We start from the raw sequence: 24446 nt of genomic DNA on the forward strand, positions 1-24446 counted from the left end.
ATTACTTGCGATTTTTCATCTTTATTTCTACAGTAAAAAGGCATGGCTGGCTGGGCGTGGTGGCTCACGCCTGCCATCCCAGCACTTTGGGAGGTTGAGGTGGGTGGATACCTGGGGTCAGGAGTTCCGGACCGGCCTGACCAACATGGTGAAACCCCGTCTCTACTAAAAATACAAAAAAAATTAGCTGGGCGTGGTGGCACATGCCTGTAATCCCAGCTATTTGGGAGGCCGAGGCTGGAGAATAGCTTGAACCTAGGAGGTGGAGGTTGCAGTGAGCCAAGATTGCGCCACTGTACTATACCACTTCCTCATGGTGATAAAGATGATCAGTGTCACCAAACGAAATGAAGTGTAGTAAACATATAAAGAGGTACTCTTTCATTTTCAGGTAACCAAAAGAAAAAAAAAAAAAAATCAAGCATATCAAATACGTTCCTTGGGCAATGGAACAAGAAAAGCACATGATGAAATATTATTACAAAACACTAGCTCTTCATTCATTTCTATTAAAGTCTTCTACAAACCTCACAGCCTCTGAAAAGTTCTACTTGTGTTTCACGTAGATTCAGCTAGAGTTCAGAGACTATATATATTGTCTCTTTTGAATTTTTAAACCACAGGATGAGTAAAAGATTGAACTTTATGCCATGAAACAAATACAGTTATCTTCATATTATTCTACAGTTCTTCACAACCATTCTGATAGCTTAAAGCCTGCTTCTAGCTGTAGCATGTAACAGAATAAACTTTTATTAAACAATTCAGAGGAAAAAAAAACACAAGATGAATGAAAAGATCTATTATATTCCGAGTGTGTAGTGATTTCCTGTTTCTTTCACACTTTTGGCAGTCATGTGCCATGTCACAGAGTACTTCTTATACTACAACATCAACAAAAATATCTTTTCAGACTCTGGAAAAATTGGGCATCTCTCTCAAATACCAACAACTCTCCATTTAATAATACAAAACAGCAATGTGACTAAAAACCATCACTCCACTAAGTACCTTTGTCACAAATAAACCCTCCCTTTAGATTATCCAAATACATATCAGACTTCCAACCCTCCTTTCAGAATATCAAGCATCCCTCCTTGTCTTCACTGCCTTCCTGTGATTCCTGTTCTTCTTCCCCAAATTCTCTCTGGCCACAGTGCTCTGTCACTGGAATGAGATGCAGAAGGATCACTGATTTATTCTCTCCTCCCTTCAGAGTTCAGACTGGGATCCAGAGAGCTAAAGCATACTTTTTGCCTATTACTTTCTTCCCTCCCACAAGCACTATCTTCCCCAGACTATTATCTCAGGCTGTATTCCCTTTCATTTTCATTTGATGACACTGATCATCTTTATCACCATGAGGATGACCATTAATTGCATGCCTATCATGCAACAGACTCTCAGCCAGGCGTTTAAATGGATTACTTCATTTAATCCTCACTATCATTCAATAAGATCACTTTATGACCCCTATTTTACAGATGAGAAACCAAGGCTCGGAGAAACTGACCCGCAGAGAGGTATAGTAAACTGATAAATATTGAGCAACATAGCCAGCATTCAGACGCAGGTCCATCAGATTCAAACTTATGGTCACACTAACTTCTACTTAGAAATAGCAAAGTGAATGCATGAAATTGTGCTATTATTCATGCATACTGAAATATGAAAAGATCATGATTCAAAGCCAGAAATCAACAGTGCCTAAAGAGCATACAACCACCCTAGTGGAAAAAGAGATAGAAAAAAGCGTAGGGAGGCAGATTCTGGGCCTGACTTTCCCTTTCAACAGTTGATCAAGAGTACAGCAGCCCTGCTGAGGCTGTGTCTCCCACACCACCCCACCACCCCACTAAGGACTACTGGGCTCTTTGGTTAGGGAGAGATAGTCTGAGGTTAAGAAAATGTAGCTCAGGAGAAAATCCTGTGAACACAACAGGAGTAGCTACTCTGTAGGCTTGAATCTAAACAAGAAGTTAATAAAAATGTTATGGAAACTTATTTCTTTTATAGTACTGCTGAGTCAGTCAAATGACGGTAAGAAGTTTCAGGATGCTAAAAGAAAAAAGTGTGAACTCCAAGCAACTTAATGGTTATGAAGTATGATTATTGGGAAATGAAATTTCCAAGTGAGACAGGAAAAGAGAGCCCCAGAATAAGACCAGGCTGCATGCAATGAAGAATACTCAACTCCAAACTCTGTCTGATCAGCCCACCAGAGATAGACACCTGGGATTAAGATAATGCAAAACAAAGTTTCAGAAACAGCCCTGTGAAAACAATCATATCACCCAAGATAAATGTTTACTGGATAAATCAGTGATCAATCAACCCAAGGCAATGATTCTGGCTTTGAACTTAATAATCACAGTAGGGGAGAAGAAGGCAAAGTTACAAAAGGGCACGTGTGCCCGAGCATGTTTAAGGTTATATTGCACATCAATCATCCTTGCTATTCGTAGTGTGGTCAGTGAACCAGCAGCAGTGGCATCACTTGAGAACTGAAAAGAAATGCAGATTATTGGGTCCTACCCCAAACCTACCAAATTAGAATCAGCATATAATAAGCTCTCCAGGTGATTTGTATGCACATTAAAGTTTGAGAAACACATTCAAAGCAAGCTGGATAAAGACAAGGCAATAAACCAAGGGAACTAGTTTGTGATGAATGTCTACTATGCATCAGTTTTGGTATTAGGCACTTTATGTGGGTAAAAGAAATAAAGACTAGGGCAGGATGAATGGTGTCGGCATCTATCATGTGATGCATCAAAGAGATTCAGAAAACGTGCCATACTCTTATCATCTGAGAGGAGCATGGTAAAGCCAAACAGGGGGAAAGATACTTTTTGACAGTCTTCATTTTGACATAAGTCACCAGACAGTAACAAAAATGTACCTATTTGTATTGTCTCTAAAAGATGGTAAGCCAGATGTCAGACCCAGCAGAAAAGCTAATATGATATTAAACTCCAAATGAAACCACCAGAGAACATTTCAAGAAACTATTTCTCCCAAACAGCTCCAGTCTCATAAACTATAAATTTATGAAAGAATAAGAGAGAAAAGGGCAAAAAATGTATTGACCTTAGTATGAAAATAGTTTTGATCTCTCAGAACCCCTAGAAGGATCCTGGGACATCCCACAGGGAACCCCAGACCATACTTTGAATATCTTTACAATAGGGGCAATGACAAATAGCTAACCTACTCAGAACTTACACCAGAGTTTGTATGAAGAAATAAGGAAAGGCTTGAGCATCAACAGAAAGAAAATAATGGCACAGGTTGGTAAAAGGGTGAGATTAATTCCAAAATATTTTAAAAGATGTTCATGTTTTCCATGTTAAATTACATCTAAGTTTGATTTAGGATCTGCTTACTTGTCACTATCATCTTAACTCCAATTGAGTGGTGCATGCTTCAAATAAGATCATAGGAAAATCACTCACTCTATCGCCCACATTAATCAGTAACTGGGTTGATTTCCTGTACCACCAACCACCTGCATTTGACTCCTCTTTGATAATCAATGCAACTTGCTTTTTTAGAAGTCTCCAGTGTAACAAAAATGAATACACTGCAAAGAGAGCCCTGTTATAAATGGTAAGTTCTGAATGCTAATTAAGCATGCTAGTCCTCTCCGAATAATCAAATCCTAACATGTCCATGATAATTAACAGAAAAAAAAAACTGTTATATAATCCTATCAGGAAATAAAAGTTGGTTATGTATAGACCGGGGTGAAGGAAGAGGTTTCTCTCCATCCCATGAAAATTGAAGTACTAAAAGCTGGCCAAACCTCATCCACAACTTCTCAAAGACCTTCTGTAAATACATCTGTTTTCATGCATTTCTTTCCATTTTTATGTCTTTTACTTTCTTCTCAACTCAAAATCTCGCCCATCCACCAAAACATTCTCTTAAGTCAGAACAGAGAATAGCCAATGGCCAGACTTGGTAGCAAACTCCCTTGATCCTAAAATCTAACCTACATACAAAATAGTGAGAACCAGTTCCCCATAGGGATGGCAATTACAGCAACCATTATATTGAGCATTTACTACACACCAATGTGCAGTGTAAGATGTCTAATCCATTACTTCATTTTTGCTTCACAACAATCGTTGAAATACGTATTACACTCATTTTACAGATGAAGAACAGGCTCAGAGGGGTGAAGTGGCTTTCCCTAGATCATATATTTAGGCACTGGGGAATAAGACGACCTAAGGAGCCTGTGATGCTTTACATGCATTCGTTCACTTCACCCTCACAACAGACCCACGCAATAGTGCAATACAAATACTACAGTACAGAAAAAGGTATATATTTATAGGTGATGCCAGGAGCAGATGACTAAGGAACAGAGAAGTAAAGTCACTTGCCCAAAACTGCACAGTTAAGTGGCAGCAGCAGGCTTAACAGAACCTACCTAAATGGTGGTCGTGAGGTTTACATCAGTGGATGTAGTTAACTACCTGACATACAGCAAATAATAAAAATTAGCTGCTACAATTAAAGTATTTTGCATAGGGGAAGTATTCAACAAAGAATAGCAACAACAGAAGATACGTGTCAGGTAAATAAAGACAGGACCCTCCTTTCAAGAAAAGAACATTATCTAGGATCCTCCTTTCAAGAAAAGAACATTATCCTGACTACTCCTCAATAACTTTACTGCTCACAGTCATCCCAGCAAACACTCTGCCGCATCTTTAATGACTCTAGCTAGTCATGCATCTGTGTTGAATTTTTTCCATTTCTTTTATTAACAGCAGGCTGGGGTGTGCTGGAAAACGCACACACTGGCCTAACAGTGGCTCCGGTTCCATCACCTTCTAACTACATGACACCTGTGGGCCTGGTTTCCTCAGCTGAATGCAGAGGACAGTCCCATTTCCCCTGCCACACCAATGCTCCACACAGAGAGCCAGCAGAAATTCTGACTTCCTATTGCTGCTCTGGCTGCCTTCTTGCTTCAGTGGATCACAATCCTTCTGAGGACTGTTTCCTCGGCATTTCCCCCAGAGCAGCACTTGCTGGGCTCTTTCTGCACAGTGGTTGGTCCAGAATTGGGCTGCTGGGCTGACAATCAAAATCACAAGATGGGGGCAGAATAACAAAAGCATCTGGGCACTAATGAGGAGCTTATTCCCCCCACCAAGAAGTGGAGCAGTCAGGAAGACAGCACCTGACAGAGAGTGGGAAATGAATGCAAAAGCTCAAGCAATCCTAAGGAAACTTAAACACAGATAGAGCGACTCTTCATTGGAGAGACTTTAAAAGGTCTTTCTCATGGCAAAAGCCATAGACACGGGTCATCTCACTTGGACTCAACACTTAACCAGTAGCCACCCACCCTCTCTGAGGGTTTAAGCAAGCTGACTTACCTGGGCTATCATTTCTTCACCAATACCTCAAGGTAAAATAACATAAACAAAAATTCTTTGTAAAAACAAATTTAAGACGCTAGAAACCTTCACACCTGTTTAAAGACCATGCTGTGGAAGAGGTGAACAAACAATTTAGGACTTTATGGAGAGAAAACTGTAAGAATCAGCAAATTTACAAGTATCCCTGAATACATCAAGGGGGTCAGGGAGGGGAATATATTAATAGCAAGTAGAGTCAGAAGTCAGGAAGAGGAAGGAGCTATCACAAGATTCAACATGGGGTAAGTCTCCTCCACTTGAAGGCTCTATCTGCTTGGTTTGTAGATGTTTAAAAAAAGGTTCCTTCCTGACAAAATCATCTTACGGCTCAAACACAAAAAAAAATCAATTACTTAAAACATAAAACACAATGCTATGATCAGGAAGCGTTTCAACCAATAAAAGCACTAACTTAAAGAGGTATGTCTGGTTCTGTGCCCTGAAGGTCAGTTGGCAGTGGCTGTAAACTCAGGACTAATGAGAAATCTCAATGACCTGGAAAATGAGGTGGTCGACCTCCATGATTTCTAAGGCTCCTTCTGGCTCTAAAACTCTTAAGATTACACTATTTCCCTTGAAATCTTGCAAGTCCTGAAATTCCTCCCCTTCCCCTCTTGGTCAGTCCTACAGACAGTACTTCTTCTGGACTCTCCTTATCCTCAATTCTATCCTCATACGCAGAACCAGGCTCACCTTGCCTAAATTCTCCAAGGCTTCCATGTATGTCCACTTGTTCATTCAAATGGGGTTCGTTCTACTGGGCCCCAGGCTTTGGAGATAAATAGTTGAATAATCAGTCCTGTCCTCAAAACAATAATGCAACAGGCTTAAAACCAACATTTCAGCACAGTGGGTTCTACATGAAGAAAAGGCTGAAAGGACTGGCTGGAGAAATAACCCCAAATAGGTTACTGTTTTCCAAGGATCCCACACAACTGTGTGAAAAAGGTGTCTACAAGGCCAAGGGGAACTTACTAGGGAATGAAACACACCTGGGTTATCTTTGCGAGGATGAAGACAGGGCTCTGCAGAAGGCCTGCAGAAATTTAGCCTACAAGAGTCAAACGAGGTTAGACCCTCAGGAAGCAACCACTGTCACTTCAGAAATCAACACAAATTAACTCACCCTGGGTAATAATTTATGCTGGGATTGGAACAAATCACTCAATCTCCCTTCATACTATCACCTTTCTAGGAGAAAGGGCAGAAGCAGATATTAAATATCTGATTAGTAAGTATTCATGGTATTTATACTCTTGTACCCAATGCATGGGTACGAATGTGTGTGTATATTTACACTTTGAATTTAAAAATGTTCATTCTACATCTCATTTTTAAAAAGGCTATAATGTCTAGAGAAGCAGTGTGACATGGAGGAGTTAAGAAACGTGGTTTGAAACTTAGCTCCACCATATAACAGTTGTGCAATTTGGGCATTTATTGATCTTCTCTAAGCATTCATTCACTTCCTGTAAAATGGAGAAACTCTCTGCAAGGCTATTTTAAGGATTAAATTTACATAAAGAATTTAGCGCACTACTAGGCTCCAAAGACGAAGCTTAATACCTTGTGACTATTATGATGGCTCCTGCATGCTTTTTAAGGCTGATCAATCATTGCAATGAATGACAAAATCTTTCCAAAGTCTTTATGGGAATAAAATACTAAGTTTTTTTTGTTTGTTTTATTTTTGTTTTGTCGCGGGGGGTGGGCAGCGGTGGAGGGGTGGTTTTTTAGAGTTTTTGTTTTTAACCAACATTAAATGTGATACAGCAACACCATGTGGCTGTGGGGGTGCTTACACATCAAATTAAGTCACTAACTCTAGTAACAAGATGTATTACAGTAGCAAGTAAAGTCGACACAAAACTTCCAACTGACTGCTCCAGAGTGAAACACACCTACCACCCACAGCATGTCTGGATGGGTGCAGGGTACCAGGAAGGCCACCCTGTTCCCAAAAATGGATGTATGGCTCAAGTGTCACAATGTCAAACTCCTATCCATGACTCACTTCATTTTCAGTAAGCCCCATGAAGCACCTACAGTGTCTAAGTGCTTGAGCTGACTTAACCAAGCATCAGTTGTGGGATCTTGGGTAAGAACTGCAAGCAGAAGAGTTAATGGCAGAGACCTGAAGACTTGAGGGTCAGACAGATCTTAGTATAAACCTCGGTTCTTTCCCTTCAGCAGTAAAACCTGGGACAGGAAACTGCTGACTGCCAAGCCTCAGGCCCCTTACCTGAAAATTAAAATATTACTAACATTACAGATTTGTTATGAGGATCAAAGGATAAAACATGTGTCAACAGTTTGGCATCTCTTACGTCTCTGTTTCCACAATCTATAAAATGGGAACCAGAGCATCACCTGATGAGGCTGGTATAGAGATTAAATAATTCTGTGTCTTCAACTTGACTGCCCAGCCCAGTGAAAGACACATACCGAATGACCAATGTTCAGTCACCAATGGTTCATGAACAGGCTTTAGGGAAGTCCTGGCACCAAAAAGAGAAACAGGAAAAGCATTTATTTATATAATTATTTATTAACAAATAAGAGCTAAAAGAGCAGCAAGAAACAAGAGTCAAACTAGGAGACCCTTGGCATTGTTTACTAAGGGTTCACTGGACCAAGAGATGGGAAGAGACAGCCAGCTACCCTGTAAGGTGTGACAGGATCTCCATGCCCAACACCTAAAACTACCTTCAGCATAAGCTGCTGTAATGCCTCATCAGGCATTCATACCTCTGAGTGAAACATGGGAGGGATTTCCTTCCAACAGTTAGCTGAAAGCAGACTTTGGAAAGGAGGGTGTCGGTCCTGAGCCAGGACATTCACCGTGAGGTGGAAAAGAGAATGTCCTGAGACCCTAAGGGCAAGCAAGAAGTCTTAGGGGGTGAGGAGGATGAAGAAGGCAAATTGGCAAGGGTGGCACTCATCATGTAAGACCATAGACCTCAGAGACAAAAACTCCAGCTTCCCCTGACCGCACATCCTGGTCAAGTCACTCCTTCCCTCAATGTTCAGATTTTTCATCTGTAAAACGAAGTTAATATTGTTTACTTTCCAGATTTTCTCCTCAGAACATCCAGTAATAAGAGTCCTTCTGTAAAATACTGCAGGTAAAGTACTCAGCACGGAACCCAGCACGTTCTACCAAGAGTGGACCTTGACTTAACAGATGTCCATTCTAAGCTGAAATCCACAGGGAAAGATGCTCCAGATAGCTGCTATTTGGACCCCCTAGGGAAGCAGAGGCCCAATATACCCAGAAGCAATTTCCAAAGACTGAGGAGGGCCTCTCTGAAACTTCTGGAACTGAGAAAGCACCATCCTAAGAAAAACAAAAGTGGTTGTTAACAAACACAAAACCTAACAAACTCACATGACAAAGTGATGGAGTTCCCTAGCCAAAGGACAGCTCAAGGACAAAATGTGATATATAATTTGACTTTTAAAAATGATGCCAACTCTCAGAAACGACAAGTTAAAGTTGCTTTTGGCACGTTCCCCTCCTCCTCTTCTCCTTCCCCTCAAGTTGCTTCAAGAAACTGGTTGCCCCCCAACCCTACTCCCCCCCAGGCACATCTAAGTTCTACCCCTCTCTCCAAAATACTTCCCACCCTTCTTCTCAGCCAAGTGTTAAGTAATTCACAACCATGTGTGAATGAAGGGGTAGTACAGGTTGGGTCTGTAAAAGATACTTACTAAGCCAAAAAGGTTTTCAACTGCAGAAATGTCCTGTGACTTAGTCATGGGAGGTTAAAATGTTCAGGCAAGGAAGAAAGCAGGTGCTACCTGAGGTCAGGCAACAGGCAGGCTAGAAGCTGGCCATGTCTGGTGTTTAACCATTTCCCCTTTTCATAGTGAATGCCATTTATTTATTTCTGAGCCCAAGAGAAAGGCCTTAACAAACTTATTTCCATGGTAAGCAGGAATTTCAGACAAGAGGCTGCATGGGGCAGATAGAGAAGTCACTACTAAGGCGGATACGGGCTGATAAGGCAGAGCTACTCACCACCCGCTAACACGCTAACACTGAGATGACACTGGCTTCCAGTCTGCTAAGCAGAGAGTTTGAAAACACCCACACTCACTCCTTTTTCCCGTCACTACTCCTACTCACTTGATGTAACTTATAATGCACCAACACACACGAGGGCAACACACACTCAGAACCCAGTTTTTTCTTTTGGAGAAACTTAAATCAAGACCTCACTCAAAGCTGTCCCTCTGTAGAGAAAAGCACTTTCCTAGGCTGCCCAGGGCTGGAACAAGGCAAAGACCACCGTTCTGGTGAAACAATCTGGCAATATGACAAATATATAAGAAATTTATTAATATGCCTGGCCTATGAGCCGCTAATTCCAACTCTAGGAATCTATCAACACTAGTGCAGAATATGACAGATGTACACAAATATTCACCACTCCAATGTGAACAACAGGTCCTCCCTTTGGGGAAACTGCTAAGCCAACTGTTTAAAATACACAATTGGGAGCAACTTAAGGGAGGGAGGGAAACATCATTTAATACAATGACATATCTTTTTAACTATTATTGAAGTCTTTTTAACGAAATGGAAATGTTCATGATGTGTTAAATGAAAATAAGCAGGACAGAGATATATCTGGGCAAAATACCTGAAGTGACAGTAGTGGCTACCCCTGGTTAGTGGGCTTATGGATGACTTTTACATTTTCTTTTTTTATACTTGTCCTCATGTTCTACAAAGGGAACAGGTTCTTCTTATCCTTTAATAAAAGGAAATTATTAATAACAAAAGTCTGTTAAGAGTAGACTGTAGCTTACATTAAATGACAGTGCAGGGTTGCAATCAACACTATCCATACTATGGGAAACTACGGGATAAACCACCAGTTTCTTTGGCAAATGAATTACAACTAAAAAAAGAGTGAGGAGCCCACAGATTAAAAGAAATTTGAAATATGTCCATGAATTTCAACATACAGATCTCATACGGATCCCGGTTTGAACAAACCATTTTTTTTTTTTAAAGAGACAACCAGGGAAATTTGAACAATGACTGAATATTTAATGACACTGAGGAAGTGTTTTTTTCAGATGAGAAAACATATTATGGTTCAGGTTTATTTTTTTCAAGTCCTTATCTTTTAGAAGTACATACTGAAGTATTTATGGATTAAATGAAATACCTGATATTGCTTCAAAAAATCAGGGAAGGAGGTAGAAATGAAAAAAAGGATTGGCCAAAAGCAGACAATTGTTGAAACTGAATGACAGTTACATGTCACTCTGCTATTGCGTGTGTAAAAATTTAAGTTAACAAGAAGCAAACTGGCTGGAGACAGTTGCTGATGCCTGTAATCCCAACATTTTGGGAAGCTGAGGGGAGATCACTTAGGCCCAGGAGATAGAACCTGCAGTGAGCATGACTGTGCCACTGTCACACAGTGGCTGGACTGATTCCAGCCCGGGCAGCGTCTCTTAAAAAACAAACAAACAAAAAAAACACAACAAACAAACTAAGAAAAACTGTCCAAAGTAAAAAAACTACTTGGAGGACTGCGCTACTAGCGCAAAACAGACTACAAAAGGTATGGGGGAGGGTGGGAAGGAAGGGGAATCTAATAATGCAAAGTATCATGAAATTATTCAATAATAAAACCCATATGCTTTAGGCCGGGCGTGGTGGCTCACGCCTGTAATCCCAGGACTTTGGGAGGCCAAGGTGGGTGGATCACAAGGTTAGGAGTTCAAGACCAGCCTGGCCAAGATGGTGAAACCCCATCTCTACTAAAAACACAAAAAAAATTAGCCGGGCGTGGTGGCATGTGCCTGTAATCCCAGCTACTCTGGAGGCTGAGGCAGAGAACTGCTTAAACCTGGAGGGGAAGAGGTTGCAGTGAGCCAAGATTGTGCCACTGCACTCCAGCCTGGGCGACAGAGTGAGACTCCGTCTCAAAACACACACACACACACACACACACACACACACACACACAACCATATGTTTTAATCCTAAAGGTACTGTATTAGTTACCAATTACTTGACAAAACATCTCCAACATAGGTCTGTCTCTTTCAAAGTGAAGGCAGAGACTGGTTGGCAGAACTGATCTCAAGCCTCATCATGCTTTTTCAGTCAAATGACCTTTGAGAAATTATTTTTAACTTTTTGAGCCCGTTTCCTCATCTGTCAAATAAGAAAATAGTGGCTTTGCGGCCTAATAAAGTGCTGTGTGGACGAAATGAGAATATATTATAACAGAGTGCAGAAATGCTGAAGAGTAAACTCAGGGCACAACTGCTCATAAAATCGTATGATTCACTACTTACCATCCATGAAGAAAAATCTGAGAGGTCAATACGTTTTGAAAATACCAATTCTCTCATTAATCCCTTTCATACCATATTGTGACTGGCTGCCCCAGATGCATGATGTAAATTATCTAGATTTAAATGCCTCCCCCTCAACTCGAAAGAAACAAGTCAGGAGGGAAAAATGCTTTCCTTTTCCACTGGCAGATGCATATCTTGTTTGTGTCTCTGTTATGTGTGTTTGTTTCCACCAAGAAAGTAAATGCTAACCAGACTCTCTTCCGTTTACTTGCACTCTGCAGCTAAATCACTAATAACAAAGCAAGGCAGGGTGGCAGTGGGGAGGTGCGGGCTACAGAGCCAGGCAAACCCAGATTTGATTCCCACCTCCATCAGGTACTAGCAGGGTAATGTGAGGGTTTGAAACAGCCTATATAAAGTACTCAGTACAGGCTGGGCACAGGTGGCTCATGCCTATAATCCCACCACTTTGAGAGGCCAAGGGAAGCCAAGGCAGGCTAATCACTTGAGCTCAGGAGTTGAAGACCAGCCTGGGCAACATAACAAAAAAGTACTCATTACAGAGCTGATACTCAAAAAGTGACAGGCAACTCTGTGACTAGTCCTACTAAGCCAACAGAGGACTGCAGGTTGCAGACACCAAAAGGACAGACTAGGAATCTGGCTTTAGCATTCTGGTCTGCTAAGCATCTGCAGCACAACCTTCAGGAAATTTAGTAGCGGTGGGTTTTTCCAACTGCTCTATGCAATTGGTAGGCACATATATAAAGCCCAGAGAGGTAGACTTAACAGTATTTGGAAAACTTTTTACCAGGCCTGCCTTCAAGATTTATAAATCAAATGTAGCTTTGCTACATTCTTCATAATTTTACTCAAATATCTGAATGCTAACTACATTAAAAACAAAACAAATTAAAAAACCTAGGGTTAAAAAGAGAGGGGTGATGTCCCTGAGATACTTACAATCTACTAAAAGTGAAGACATACATGAACATCAATAAGAACACAACTTAGCTCACCAGCCTATCATTGACAAAATTATCCCAAAATCGGGAGGAAAATAATCCTACTTCCATTGCCATCTGGTTGGTATTTAATACTCTGTCAGAAAGTTATTTTATGAGTCTAACCTACATATCTCATGTCTCAGCAGAAGCCTATTTCCTGTTTGTTCTTTTTCATTAGTATCGCACGCATATTTGCATTTACAGCTTTTTTTTTTTTTCTTGAGGATGAGTCTGAGTAGAAAAATCATAAATTGCGTTGAATCCTTTCTAAACCTAGTTCATCATCTGTGAAATGGAGAAAAAGCACCCACCCCACAGAGCTGCTGGGAGGATTTTATGAGATGATATGGGTAGGGCAACCAGCACAGTTCCCGGCATAGAGTAGGTTCTTAACAGTAATGTTCGCAGATTCTGAAGTTGTTCAAACTCTTACACACAAAATGCAGAAGCCTTGGGATGTGACAGCACTGACTTGGCACCAGTTTATTTATTGGGAGGTAGTGTATTCACTTGCCTTGGTATGAAAAATATTACTATTATTAAAACAGCAGCAGCTGCTGGGCCAGCAGTGAGTGCTTATTTTGATTTGCACTTTGTGGAAATAAGGAGTATCTAATTTTATGTAAACGCTATTAATGTGAATAAACATTATAAGGAAAAGGAAATGGGCATCATAAAAAAATGATTAATGAAGCATAAAAGAAGGCTCCCCACATTTCAAAACAATGAAGACAATCAAATTTTATTTCGTGTGTAGTTGGGCAGTGAAGAAGTTGTTCAATGGAAGTAAAGCCGTTAGTCCTCATTGGACCTTTAAGTAGGCTCCATTATTTAACACTGAGGAAAAACCAAACCAGAAATTTTCCGAAGAGAGCTAAGTTGCCCTGCCTGGTCTTTCACCCATCCTGGGTATCTACGGAAAGATTATTCAAAGAGCACCATGCCATCACTTTGGATTTAGTGGCAATGGGATGTTTATTTTCTGGTCACACCCTATGTGGAATGTTGATCTTTCCTGACCACATCAGCAAAGCTAAAACTAGGCAGCACAGTGCTCTGACCACAGTCCTTCCAAGTATCCCAAATGAGTACAAAGCAGAAAGGATCAAGGGGAGGTGAGACTTGCAGAGGGAAGGGGAGAGAAAGTAACATCTTCCAAGTGTCACCGAGTGCCAGGCCTCTGCCTCCCTTATATTCCTACTGATTCTCCCAACAGCTGTGAGGTACCATCATTTCCATTTAACTGTCATGTCAATGAAAAATGAAGATGAGGCAGAAGAACTGGATCTAGTCCCAGCTTTGCTGTGTGATCTGGGTATAAACGGTGTGCTTCCCTATCCTCCTACTCTCCTCTGAGGACCACCATCACCCCCAGGCTGAAGGGGAGGACTTAGCCCCATCCATCACACAGCCGTCTCATCCTGGCCAAAGCTGACTGGAGCAAGGAAGGTCTTCTGACCCAAGTGGGGCCAATCCATCCTCCTTCCCAGATATCCTTGCCCCAGAATCAGGCAGACACCAATGTGGTATAGGGCACTGGAGCTGAGAACAATTTGGTGCCAGAGTTGCCATCATCTACCATTTGCCCAAAAGAGAACACCCTCATTTTGTTTCATTCTTGCCCCTCCTGTTCCATAAAATATCTCCCATGAATCCTTCCAGTAAGTCCCCATTTTGCTTTAACTAATGTATTTCATTTTGCTGGGGGCGGGGAAGGAACCTCTTACAACAAAACAGCCTAACACACTTGGCTTTTCTAGGTCACAGCTTCCTCATCCATAAAAAGAGGAGTTGGACTAGATGGTCTGAGGCCTTTTCCAGTTCTATAGGAATGTGCATCATAATAACATAGTTCTCAGTATACTTACAGCCCACTGCGTGCTGGGTGCTATACCAGGCACTGGCGATAAGGCCATCCTGACCCTAGCCTTTCGGTACAATGCTACAGAAATGCAAGGTATCCAGGCTGTTTTAATAATAGAGAGAGCTAAGAAGAGCTTACATTTTCCTCCACCCAAAACGCATCTGGCAGGGAAAGGGATGGCCTAGATTGACTTAGCCAACTCTGCTTTCTATAATAGTTGGTGCCAAAATGCAGTCGTCTTTTGGGCTTTACCTCCTTGGCGCATGAGGTTCTGATTTTATTTTCCCAGCTTTTGAGTGGCTAAATTGGGTGCTGTCTTATCAAAGGGGCACATATTCCCGTTCTTTGGGGGAAAAGTATACCATAACTTGGCATGAAAATTTTTTCAGTTCTTACATAACTGACCACAAACAGCACCATAACAGAGGGCTGTTCAGACAGGGCTCTGGGCTGGAAAGAGCCTACTGTGAACTCCAGGATTCTGTTAAGACCAAGTAGAGTCAAGTGCTTCCTGATCTTGACCTAACTCCTGCCCACAAATAATTAAAACTAGTTTTACTGACACTGAAAACAAGCTATGAAGTACACAGAAATGAACATTCAAGGACAGATCCCTTTTGCTTTAAGGCTCCTGCCTCCTAATCAAAATAGAATTCCTTGTGGTCTCAGTGCTTCAAGTTGTCATCAGTAAAGCACACAACCTAGCTGCCATGCTCTGTACCAGTCAGGGCCAAGGCATAAATGTTTCACCTCCCCACAAATGACCACAATCAATCAGTTATGCAGGTACATAATGAATACCTGCATTTATTACGTAATAGAGAAAACAGCTCATTACCCCAAAGCCCCAGCAAGAATCAGAAGTGGCAGCTTTCACACACCAATGGAGAGGACTCTACAAGTGGGATGTAGAAGCAGGCAGAAAGATTATAGCAGTGATACAAGGAAGCATGGGCAATGAGGTTGCACTGGTAGAGTCCATCAGGCTGGCCTGGGTCAAAGTGGGCAGTACTGGTCACTGGTTCCCTTACTTAAGAGAGTACAGGGCCCACTAAGGGCTGATTATACAGTTACACTGAGTTGACAGTCTGCTTCAGATCAAATTGGCTATGACCATGACCCACAATGGACAGAGTGTTTGGTGTTGCCCTAGTCCTCTCCTAAGTCCCATCTGTGCCTCCCCAATCTGGGTCCTTGAAGTACACACATCTGACTTTATCTCTCTGTCATCTGACCTCATCAGTGACCCTTCAGAAATGAGTCTACCAAGTCCCATCTTCTCAGTTACACAGGCAATTGTCTAATGCAATAATACAGGGCAATAGCAACAAGGATAGTAAGAACAATCATTTATAGAGCACTTAGCACACCAGACACTGTTGTAAGCACTTTACAGATACCAACTCACCGAGAGGTAGATACTTATCCCCATGAGGAAAGCAGGACACAGTAAGGCTCAGTAACTTGCCCAACACACGCTAGAAGTAACAGGGATACGATTAACCTAGACAAGAGAATTTCACCCTCCTCAATCCAAGTATTGCTACTGATCCTCAGTAGAGAGGAGTCCTGCCCATGTACCTCTCCATGAAGGAATGCTTCTGGCCTCATTCGCCTCCTTCTTCCCTGCCTCACAGGAGAGCTGAGTAGTCAGAACTTGACACCCACAGGGCCATACTTTACCGACACATACTGTCACTTGATGAGTGCTTCCCATGCACTGTCTCCTTTAATATTCAAAAAGCAATGTAATTTATTTATCAAATGGGGAAACAGAGGCTTAGACATGAAGTGATTTCTAGCCCCAAACCTTACTCGTGTTTAAGTAATACATGTGGGAAAGGCCAAGACCAAGATCTGGCATTAGTCCCCAAATGACTAGGTTACATATATGGAAACCATCTCTCTGAGGCTCCCTGGACAAACAGATAATGAAGGCAAAGGTCTGGGTAGTGTCTGAACATCCAACACCACAAATGGTTTCTGATGAAAGGCTGCTAGCCTAACATCAGGGAAAGCTACTGCAGTCTCACACAGCATGTCTTCTGAGACCAGGACTTCATGACAGCAGACTGCGCTAGCAAGATCCAGTTCCAAACTTAAGGTTTACTCTCTACTCTTTCTACCTAGAAGCAAGTTACATAGAATGGTACTGGGGAGGACTCCCACAATGTGAATTGCCAGTTCCCACAGCCCTGTTAAAACAGCAGATTGCAAAAAGCCCTGGGTTGGGCAGCACTGAATTCAAATCCCTGCATGGTTTCCTTCTCATCTTTGGGCCTCAGTCTCCACCTCTCAAAGCAATAGGACTACACTAGATCTGGTGGGTCCCGTCATTCACGAAGTTTCTCCCACGGAGATACAAAGTCCTTCTAGAAAGCCAATCACCTGAACGAGGTAACACTTTGCTTTCCCACTTTATAACTGGCAATCCAAGCATCTGATCAGCAGCAGACGATTAGTCCTACACCACTGAGCTGATGCATTTCAGCCAAAATCAAACACGTTTGGCGTGAGAGTTATACCAAACCAAGTTACTAGCAGTGTCCACTAATTTTTCCACAAAGCGGCTACAGACCCCCATCACAGCTTTCACAAGCCTTTTGGAGATCAGGCTTCCAGGCTGGCAAATGCCAGACTAGATATTCTCCAAGGTCGTTTTTACTTGGACACTTAGCAATTCCCTGAATAGCTAACACTCAGCAAAAACTCAGGGCTGTTGTACAGCCAGGAAGCTGGAAGCAGACAGCCAGAGAGCCCTGCAGAAACTGCAACTGAGAGTAGTGGTTCTTTAGCCAGGGCTCTGGGCAGCTCACAGGCAAATCAGATTGGGTCAACAGTCCCAAGCATGCCAGGGTGGAGGTGGAAGCAACAGGGTCATTTTCACATCTGCCCAGTCCAAGAAGGATTGCTGGCAGCACTGTCTTTGATCACAAAAGGCAGAGATTTAATGAGGGGTCCAGCAAGAGGTCTCAGAAGAACAGAGAAAAGCAACTGTCTTTTTCATTTTTCTTCCCTCTCCCAAACTCTCTCTCTAGCACTAGAAATCAAATTGAGGTAAGAAGACAATTAATAGATGCCTTTCTCACAGGTCTTGCAAGACAAAACAAACTGGCAGACAGGAAGCATAAAAGACAGTGAAATACAGAAGAAACAGAATGGGTTTTCAATGCAGAGATTCTGCATTCAGAGCCCAAGTCTACCATTTACGACTGTGTGATCCTGGACAAGTTATTTAATGCCTGTGAGCCTTTATGTATTCACATGTAAAACAATAATAAGAATGCTATTAGAATAATCTTTTATTAGATGATAGGTGTAAAAAATGTTTTGTAAAACCCAAAGATATACATAGGAAGGTGTGTTAGGCAGTTCTTGTGTTGTTATAAAGGAATATCTGAGGCTGGGTAATTATAAAGAAAGGAAATTCTGCAGGCTGTACAAGCATGGCGCTGGTATCTGCTTGGCTTCTGGGGGGCCCTCAGGGAGTGTTTAGTCATGGCAGGAAGAGAAGTGGGAGCAGGTACATCACATGGCAAAAGCAGGAGCAAGAGAGAGAGAAAAGTGGAGGACCCAGACTTTTAAAACACTGGATCTCATGAGAACTAACTGAGCGAGAACTCACTTCTCACCAAGGGTCTGATGACGCTAAACCATTCATGAGGCATCCGCCCCCACGATCCAATCACGTCCCACTAAGCCCCACTTCCAACACTGGGGACTATGTTTCAACTTGAGATTTGGAGGGGACAAAAATCCAAACCATACCACAAGGACAAAAAGCATTAGCACAGAATATCTGGCTAACAGGCTTGTGCCTTGTTTTAGAAAGAGCATGAGTTCCAACATATACAATTTCCTTCTCCCTTTGATTCTATAGATAGATATATTCACTCACTGACCTTTGCTGGTTTCATCCAGACAAAACCTCTCATCCTAAGTACCTCCAGACTGGGTCAAAAGCTTGGGCACAGAGCCTTGACTTCTGTGTGGGACAGAAACATTATGGGAAGGTTTGCTTGCCTTTTGTTGTATTATCTTCAAGAGGACAGAGACAGACCCAAACATACTTTCTCTACTTTAAGCAAAAGAATAAATCTTGATTTTATCTAAATCCTTCCTGAGGTTTTTTTTTAAGACTACAATCTCCTTGGGGGTAATTAACGGGCTTAAGTTTAGCACCTGCAATATAAAGTAGCACTTCCCATTAAGTTTACCAGCTTTTAAAATTTAAGAGGTAATGCACTTGCATTCTTGAGCAAGGGGAGCTGATGAACAAGATCAGATGTCAAACCCTGACCACAGAAATCCTATGCGTAAGATTTCACAAAAAAACACTTAAGGACCTAAGAGTATTTATCAAAGACTGATGACCTCTATCATCAGCATGGCAGACACCCAAAACGACACAGATAAAGGTTGAAACTTAATTAGAAGGTGAGGGAACACATACAGAAGTCTGACTGGCCTGCACGAGGACTCGACGGTAATGCAATTCATCCCAAATCTGATACTGGTTGTATGACCTGGGCGAAATACTTACTGGTTGTACGATCTAGCTAGGTGAAATACTTAACTGCTATAATCCTTAATTTCTTCATCTATAAAATGGGGCCACTGATGATAGGGTGAAAAAAGGTATTAAATAATAGCATGTAGAGGTAGTAGGAAGGTCACTGTTATGAGATAGAGCTTGATACTGAATCTACATTCCGTATCTTCATTCATGTCATCAAACATTTCTATATCTTCAGAAAGAACGGAACACACCAGGTAAACACATTAAGAAAAGCCTCTAATGCCAGACCCACACTTCATTGCCACCTCCCATAAAAAACTTCTAGGCTGCATTTCTTGAGGGCAGGGTTCTTCATATTTGTATCCCCGGGTCTAGCACATTGCTGGGCACATAACAGGCACTGAACAATCTGTCTATTGACTACATGGTAATTTGAGTGATTTCACTTGTATTCCTAGGATGAATGTTCTATACTATTTCCCTCCCCTGGGATCAGGCTGGGACTGTTTCCACTCCAGGAATTCTCCCTGCTAGTCTCTGGTGCCTGAAGCCCAGATGGAAAGAGATCTATCTGTGCACCTAAGTTCCCACCCAGCTCCCCTGTACTCTCTCTAACAAAGGTACTAAGTATTAGCCACTCTAAGTCTTCAAATGGAGGGTCCCTTCTACTGTCTGGGTCACAGCGGTCCTAAAATGCCTGCCTGCTCCCTTTTAGGGAAAACACTTATACTCTCCTAGTCACTTATTCATAACTTACAAATGGTCATGAGTAAAATGGCACACATAAGTGTGCTTTCATTGTTGAGTAAAACACTGGCTTTCTGCTTGGAAAACACTCACGCACCAGGACAAAACCTTGGCAGAAAACCAGCTCATCCGTTCCAGTCACCCCAAGGTAGCCACTCACCGTGTGCCAGCCAAACCGTGAACCCCAGAGCCATGTGCGACCCTTTGCCCCAAAAGGTGAGGCCCAGAAGTAAACTCCTCTTTGCCTCTTCTTACCATATGCGTCTTTTTTTTTTTCTTTTTTTGAGACATAGTCTCACTCTATCGCCCAACCTGGTGTGCCGTGGTGCAATCTTGGCTCACTGTAACCTCGGCTTCCCGGGTTCATGTGATTCTCCTGCCTCAGCCTCCCAAGTAGCTGGGACTACAGGCATGTACCATCATGCCTGGCTAATTTTTTAGTAGAGATGGGGTTTCCCCATGTTGGCCAGGCTGGTCTGGAACTCCTGACCTCAAGTGATCCTCCTGCCTGAGTCTCCCAAAGTGCTAGGATTACAGGTATGACCCCCCCATGCCCAGGCTTTCTTACCATATATTTCTGATCTACTTCCTAGAGTGCTCATCACGGAGATGTAACTAAAAGCATCGACATCTGCATAACACGCCACATTCTCTACCAAGGAGACATCGTAAAAGGGAGAGTGTGGGTTAATATGGGGCTCCAATCTTGGAGATCTAATAGTTTTTCAGTTGCGCTCCATGTATGTTCATCAGTGATTCAAAGAGCAAAAAGAGATCATAAACAGGAAGGTACTTACTACAACTAGAAAAATATTTTTTTAAAGACAGAATTCCAAGTTACCCAAATTAATTCCTATTTCGGAGTTTCCGTATCACTAAAAAGTACCCAAAAGTTCTCTTCCTAAGAATAACCACAAAACAACACAAGCCACATTCTTAAAATTTCCAAATATCTCACTTGTGAAGCATATGCCAACAAGATTTTGTGGTATGCCCCCAAATTTTTCTTGTATTTTGAGTGTGGTAATGTTAAGCCCCATATTTTTAAAGAACTGAATTGCGATCCACCTAAGATATTTGTAATAATGCACTACTTCCATATATGTAAGCATAGGGGGAAAAATTAAAATTCAACTATGGTGACTATCCATCAGTAAAAATACCTAAAGCATACTTTTCACATCTATGCAAAAGGCAACCACTCAGAGAGTCCAACCTCAAGAATTAAAATATGCCAACGGGAGACAATGTGTTCCTGACCAACACCTGACACTTAAGTTCAGAAGAAAAACTGTAAAATTATTGTGCCATCCTGAAACATTGTTATATTTTTGAGAACATGGGTATCATCAATGTACTCTAACATGACACTTTGAACTTCTAGCCTGGTTTTAAGTTCGTAAGTGACCACACTTGCATTGTAGTTAACTCTATTTTTCTACCTTATCTTACAACAGTATTTCTCATTTAAAAAAATATTTTATATTTGCTTTTAAATTTATTAACCTTAAACTAGTATCAACAGCAACTGCAGGTAATTTAACATTAACCCTCTACTACAGGGTTGCTGGAAAATATGCTCGCATACCTCTGCAAACAGCATCACCAAATACTTAATCTCATCACACCCTTCACAAACAATACAGCAACACTATCTAAATGTGCAGGAAGAGAACGTTAAAATAACTGGCAGCTCTATTAGCAGGCACCGAAGAACTTATCTAGAAGGAAAATAACCACTCAGTCTAATCAACGTCACATCCTTAGAAGTATATACAATTAGTACAGAAAGAGGATGCAAAATGTTCCTCTATCAGCATGTTTCAATTTATTACAATTAAGTGAAAGAGAGACCCATGATGGGGTTCAATGCCTGGCAACTCTGTTTAATCCCAGATGAGTGTAACAGACTGGTAGCTCACAAACACCAAAAAAAAAAAAAAAAAAAAAAAAAGAAAAAGAAAAAAAAATCCATTTACCTCTGGTTTTCAAACAAACCCAGTTAGGTGGTATTTCTCCATCCATTTCACAATTCACTCCCATCACCCAATACCGACTCCAAAGAGAACTCTGGAAGCATGCCGGAATGACACATTCAGTCACAGCACCAAGCAGGCAAGATGGGCGCCAGTACTAACAGAAGTCTCTCCCCTTCTAAAATTTGGGACCCTTCTACTTCTGACTCCCAGTTCTACGTGTGTGGAAACATGAGCATCAAAGCTCATTTCAAGATCAGTCGGCCCACAGAGGCCCAAGCTTCCCCATATTACAGAGGGCCGTCCTTGGGGTGGGGGGCTTACATCAGAAGGAGCTCCCCAAACCTCACCTAAACCAGCCACAGCATAACCCACCCAGGGAAAACCATCTCCCTTCCTACCTTCCACCCAATGGTGCCATTTTCAGCTGAAATACGTTTGCCTTGTTTGAAGGGAAGGGATGCTTTTTGGCACTTACTGATGATGCTGAGTTCCAGGGCAAATATCCTATTTTTATCGCGGCCCCAGAGGCTTCTGCAGCTCCTTGGCTTTGAAGTTCCTCTTTGCCCATACCACTCTATCATTAATTCACCGAAAACCCTAAAGAAATCGATTTGGCCTTGGCACTGCCCCCCACCCCCACCCGCAACGCTTTCCTGAAGGGTCCAGATAAGAGGAGCTGTCTGACTGTAGTCTTGGGCCTCCCTTCTCCCTGTCTGGTCAGCTCCCACCGGTCTCCGATCTCCCTGCCCAGTCTCTGAGTGCCCTGTGGGCAGGTCCTGCTGGTGCAGCAGCCCTAAGCCCTACCAAACCCTCCGGGTTAGGGGAGCCGGGTGGGAACCTACGTGCACAGCTAGATCTCTTTCCATCTGGGCTTCAGGCACCAGAGACTAGCAGGGAGAAGTCCTGGAGTGGAAACAGTCCCAGCCTGAGTTATCTCTGGGTCCTTTGGGATTTTTCCACCGGCCCTTGCCTCCGCAGCTACGCCTGCCTGGCCCAGCTGGGCCGCTGAGAGGTGCGTTCACTGCCCATCTCCTAGTCCCTCGCTGGTGACCTTGGCTGCACTGCTTCGCCTCTGTGCCCTCGGTGGCCTGACGCCACCTACCTGGAGGGTTACAGGAGGGTCACGAAGATGTGGAAGGGCCAAGGACAGGACTTCCATCTTCTGTCCTCCCTGCAGTGTCCACAGCTCGCTCAGTCCTCTCCCACCTCCAGTCCCCAGGCCTTTCAACCCACAGGACCCCAGAAGAGGGGAAGGGATGGGGAAGGGGCCGCCCGTCCGAAGTCCCTTATTTACCCGGCGGCACCCTGAGGGGGTGTGGCGCCCCCGGCCCCCGCGTCCCCTTCCTCCCAGCTCCGAGAGGAGATCCTCCAGCTGCGCGGCGGCAGCGGCGAGCGCGGACGGCAGGGGTCCCGGCCCGACCTACCTCCTCCAGCAGCGTGACGGTGTTTCTGCAGTTGTGCAGCCGCGTGGTGAAGCTGGACGTGGTGGGCGAGTTGTAGTCCTCGGTGGTCTCGGCGATGAACTCCGAGACAGAGATCTGGTCCGGCATCCTGCCGGGGGGACGAGACACAAGCGGGGGCGGGGGGTGAGTCACGGCGCAGGCTCCCGGGGCCGCTGGCCGCCTGGCGGCTCATGAACCCCGGCGCGCAGCCCGCCACCCGCCGCCCGGCCTGGCGCGCGGCTCCCGTCCCCGGCGGCGGCGAGAGGGAGGGAAGGAGGCGGGTGTAGGCAGGCAGCGGCGGCGGCGGCGCTCGGCGCGGGGCCCTTCAAACTCCAAGCCGCGCGCGAGGCAGGGGGCTCTCCGGGACCCGCCTCCCTCTGCTCATGCCGGCGGTGGCAGCTCCTCAGCGGCGGGGGAGGGGACGAGGCTGCGCGCGGAGTCTTCGCAGGGGTCTGGGCTCCAGCCGGCCGCTGGGGCGTGCGCGGGCTGGGTGGCTAGGGCGCCGGGCGCTGCCTCCTCAGACGCGCTGACAGGCGGCGGCGCGGGCCTGACTGACTTGAGCTCACACTCCCGCGGCGGGCGGGCGGGCGGTGCTCGCGCTGCAGTCACGAGGACAAACAAGGAAGTGCTCTGCGCACGCGCGCCGCCCCCCCCCGCCCTGCCCCCCTCCCCCCGTGCCCCGCCCCCGGCCCGGCCCCCGGCCCGCCCCGCCCCGTCCCCGCTCGCGCACCGCCCCCAGGGCCTGGCTCCGAAGCGGCCGCTCCCGACCCCGGCTGCTCGGTAAGGGCTCCGGAAGCCCGAGTCCCTGGTCCGCCCCCGGAGCGGTTACTTCAGCGAGCTCGTTACGCCAGCGTTTTGCAAGAAGGGGGCCCAAAAAAGTTGTACGTGTTCTTTTTTAGTCGCGTGTGGGTGCAGGAAGTGAGGGCCCGGGAGAGCCGCCTCCTATTGAGAGGGCCCCCGACCCCGCGAAGGAGGCGCTGGGCGCAGGGGCGGCCTCACGGGGACCGGGCTTGCAGCTGCCCTCTCGCCTGCTCGCCCCATCTCTCTGCAGGGTGCTCCTCGCCGCTTAAAGGCTGGTTTTGTGCAGTTGGCTTAGGTTGCTACAATGCAGCGTGAAGACGAA

At 44.0% G+C, this 24446-nt stretch overlaps 1 protein-coding gene across 3 annotated transcripts in view; it reads right to left on the reverse strand.

Annotated features, from left to right (window-relative positions):
* Window positions 1-23903, reverse strand: part of ASAP1 (ArfGAP with SH3 domain, ankyrin repeat and PH domain 1) — a 314103-nt gene extending 290200 nt beyond the window's left edge. For 2 of the 3 annotated variants that reach the window (XM_023223822.2, XM_023223807.2), the window contains exon 1: window positions 23306-23903. In XM_023223822.2, the coding sequence (XP_023079590.1) occupies window positions 23306-23431 (126 nt within the window). In that variant the 5' untranslated portion in view covers window positions 23432-23903. Of the gene's footprint in view, window positions 1-22723; window positions 22763-23305 lie in introns of those variants that run through there. The other variant, XM_023223814.2, reaches the window with a different exon arrangement.
* Window positions 23904-24446: the final 543 nt, after the last annotated feature.

Source organism: Piliocolobus tephrosceles, chromosome 7 (genome assembly GCF_002776525.5).
Source record: "Piliocolobus tephrosceles isolate RC106 chromosome 7, ASM277652v3, whole genome shotgun sequence".
NCBI classification, from domain to species: domain Eukaryota; kingdom Metazoa; phylum Chordata; class Mammalia; order Primates; family Cercopithecidae; genus Piliocolobus; species Piliocolobus tephrosceles.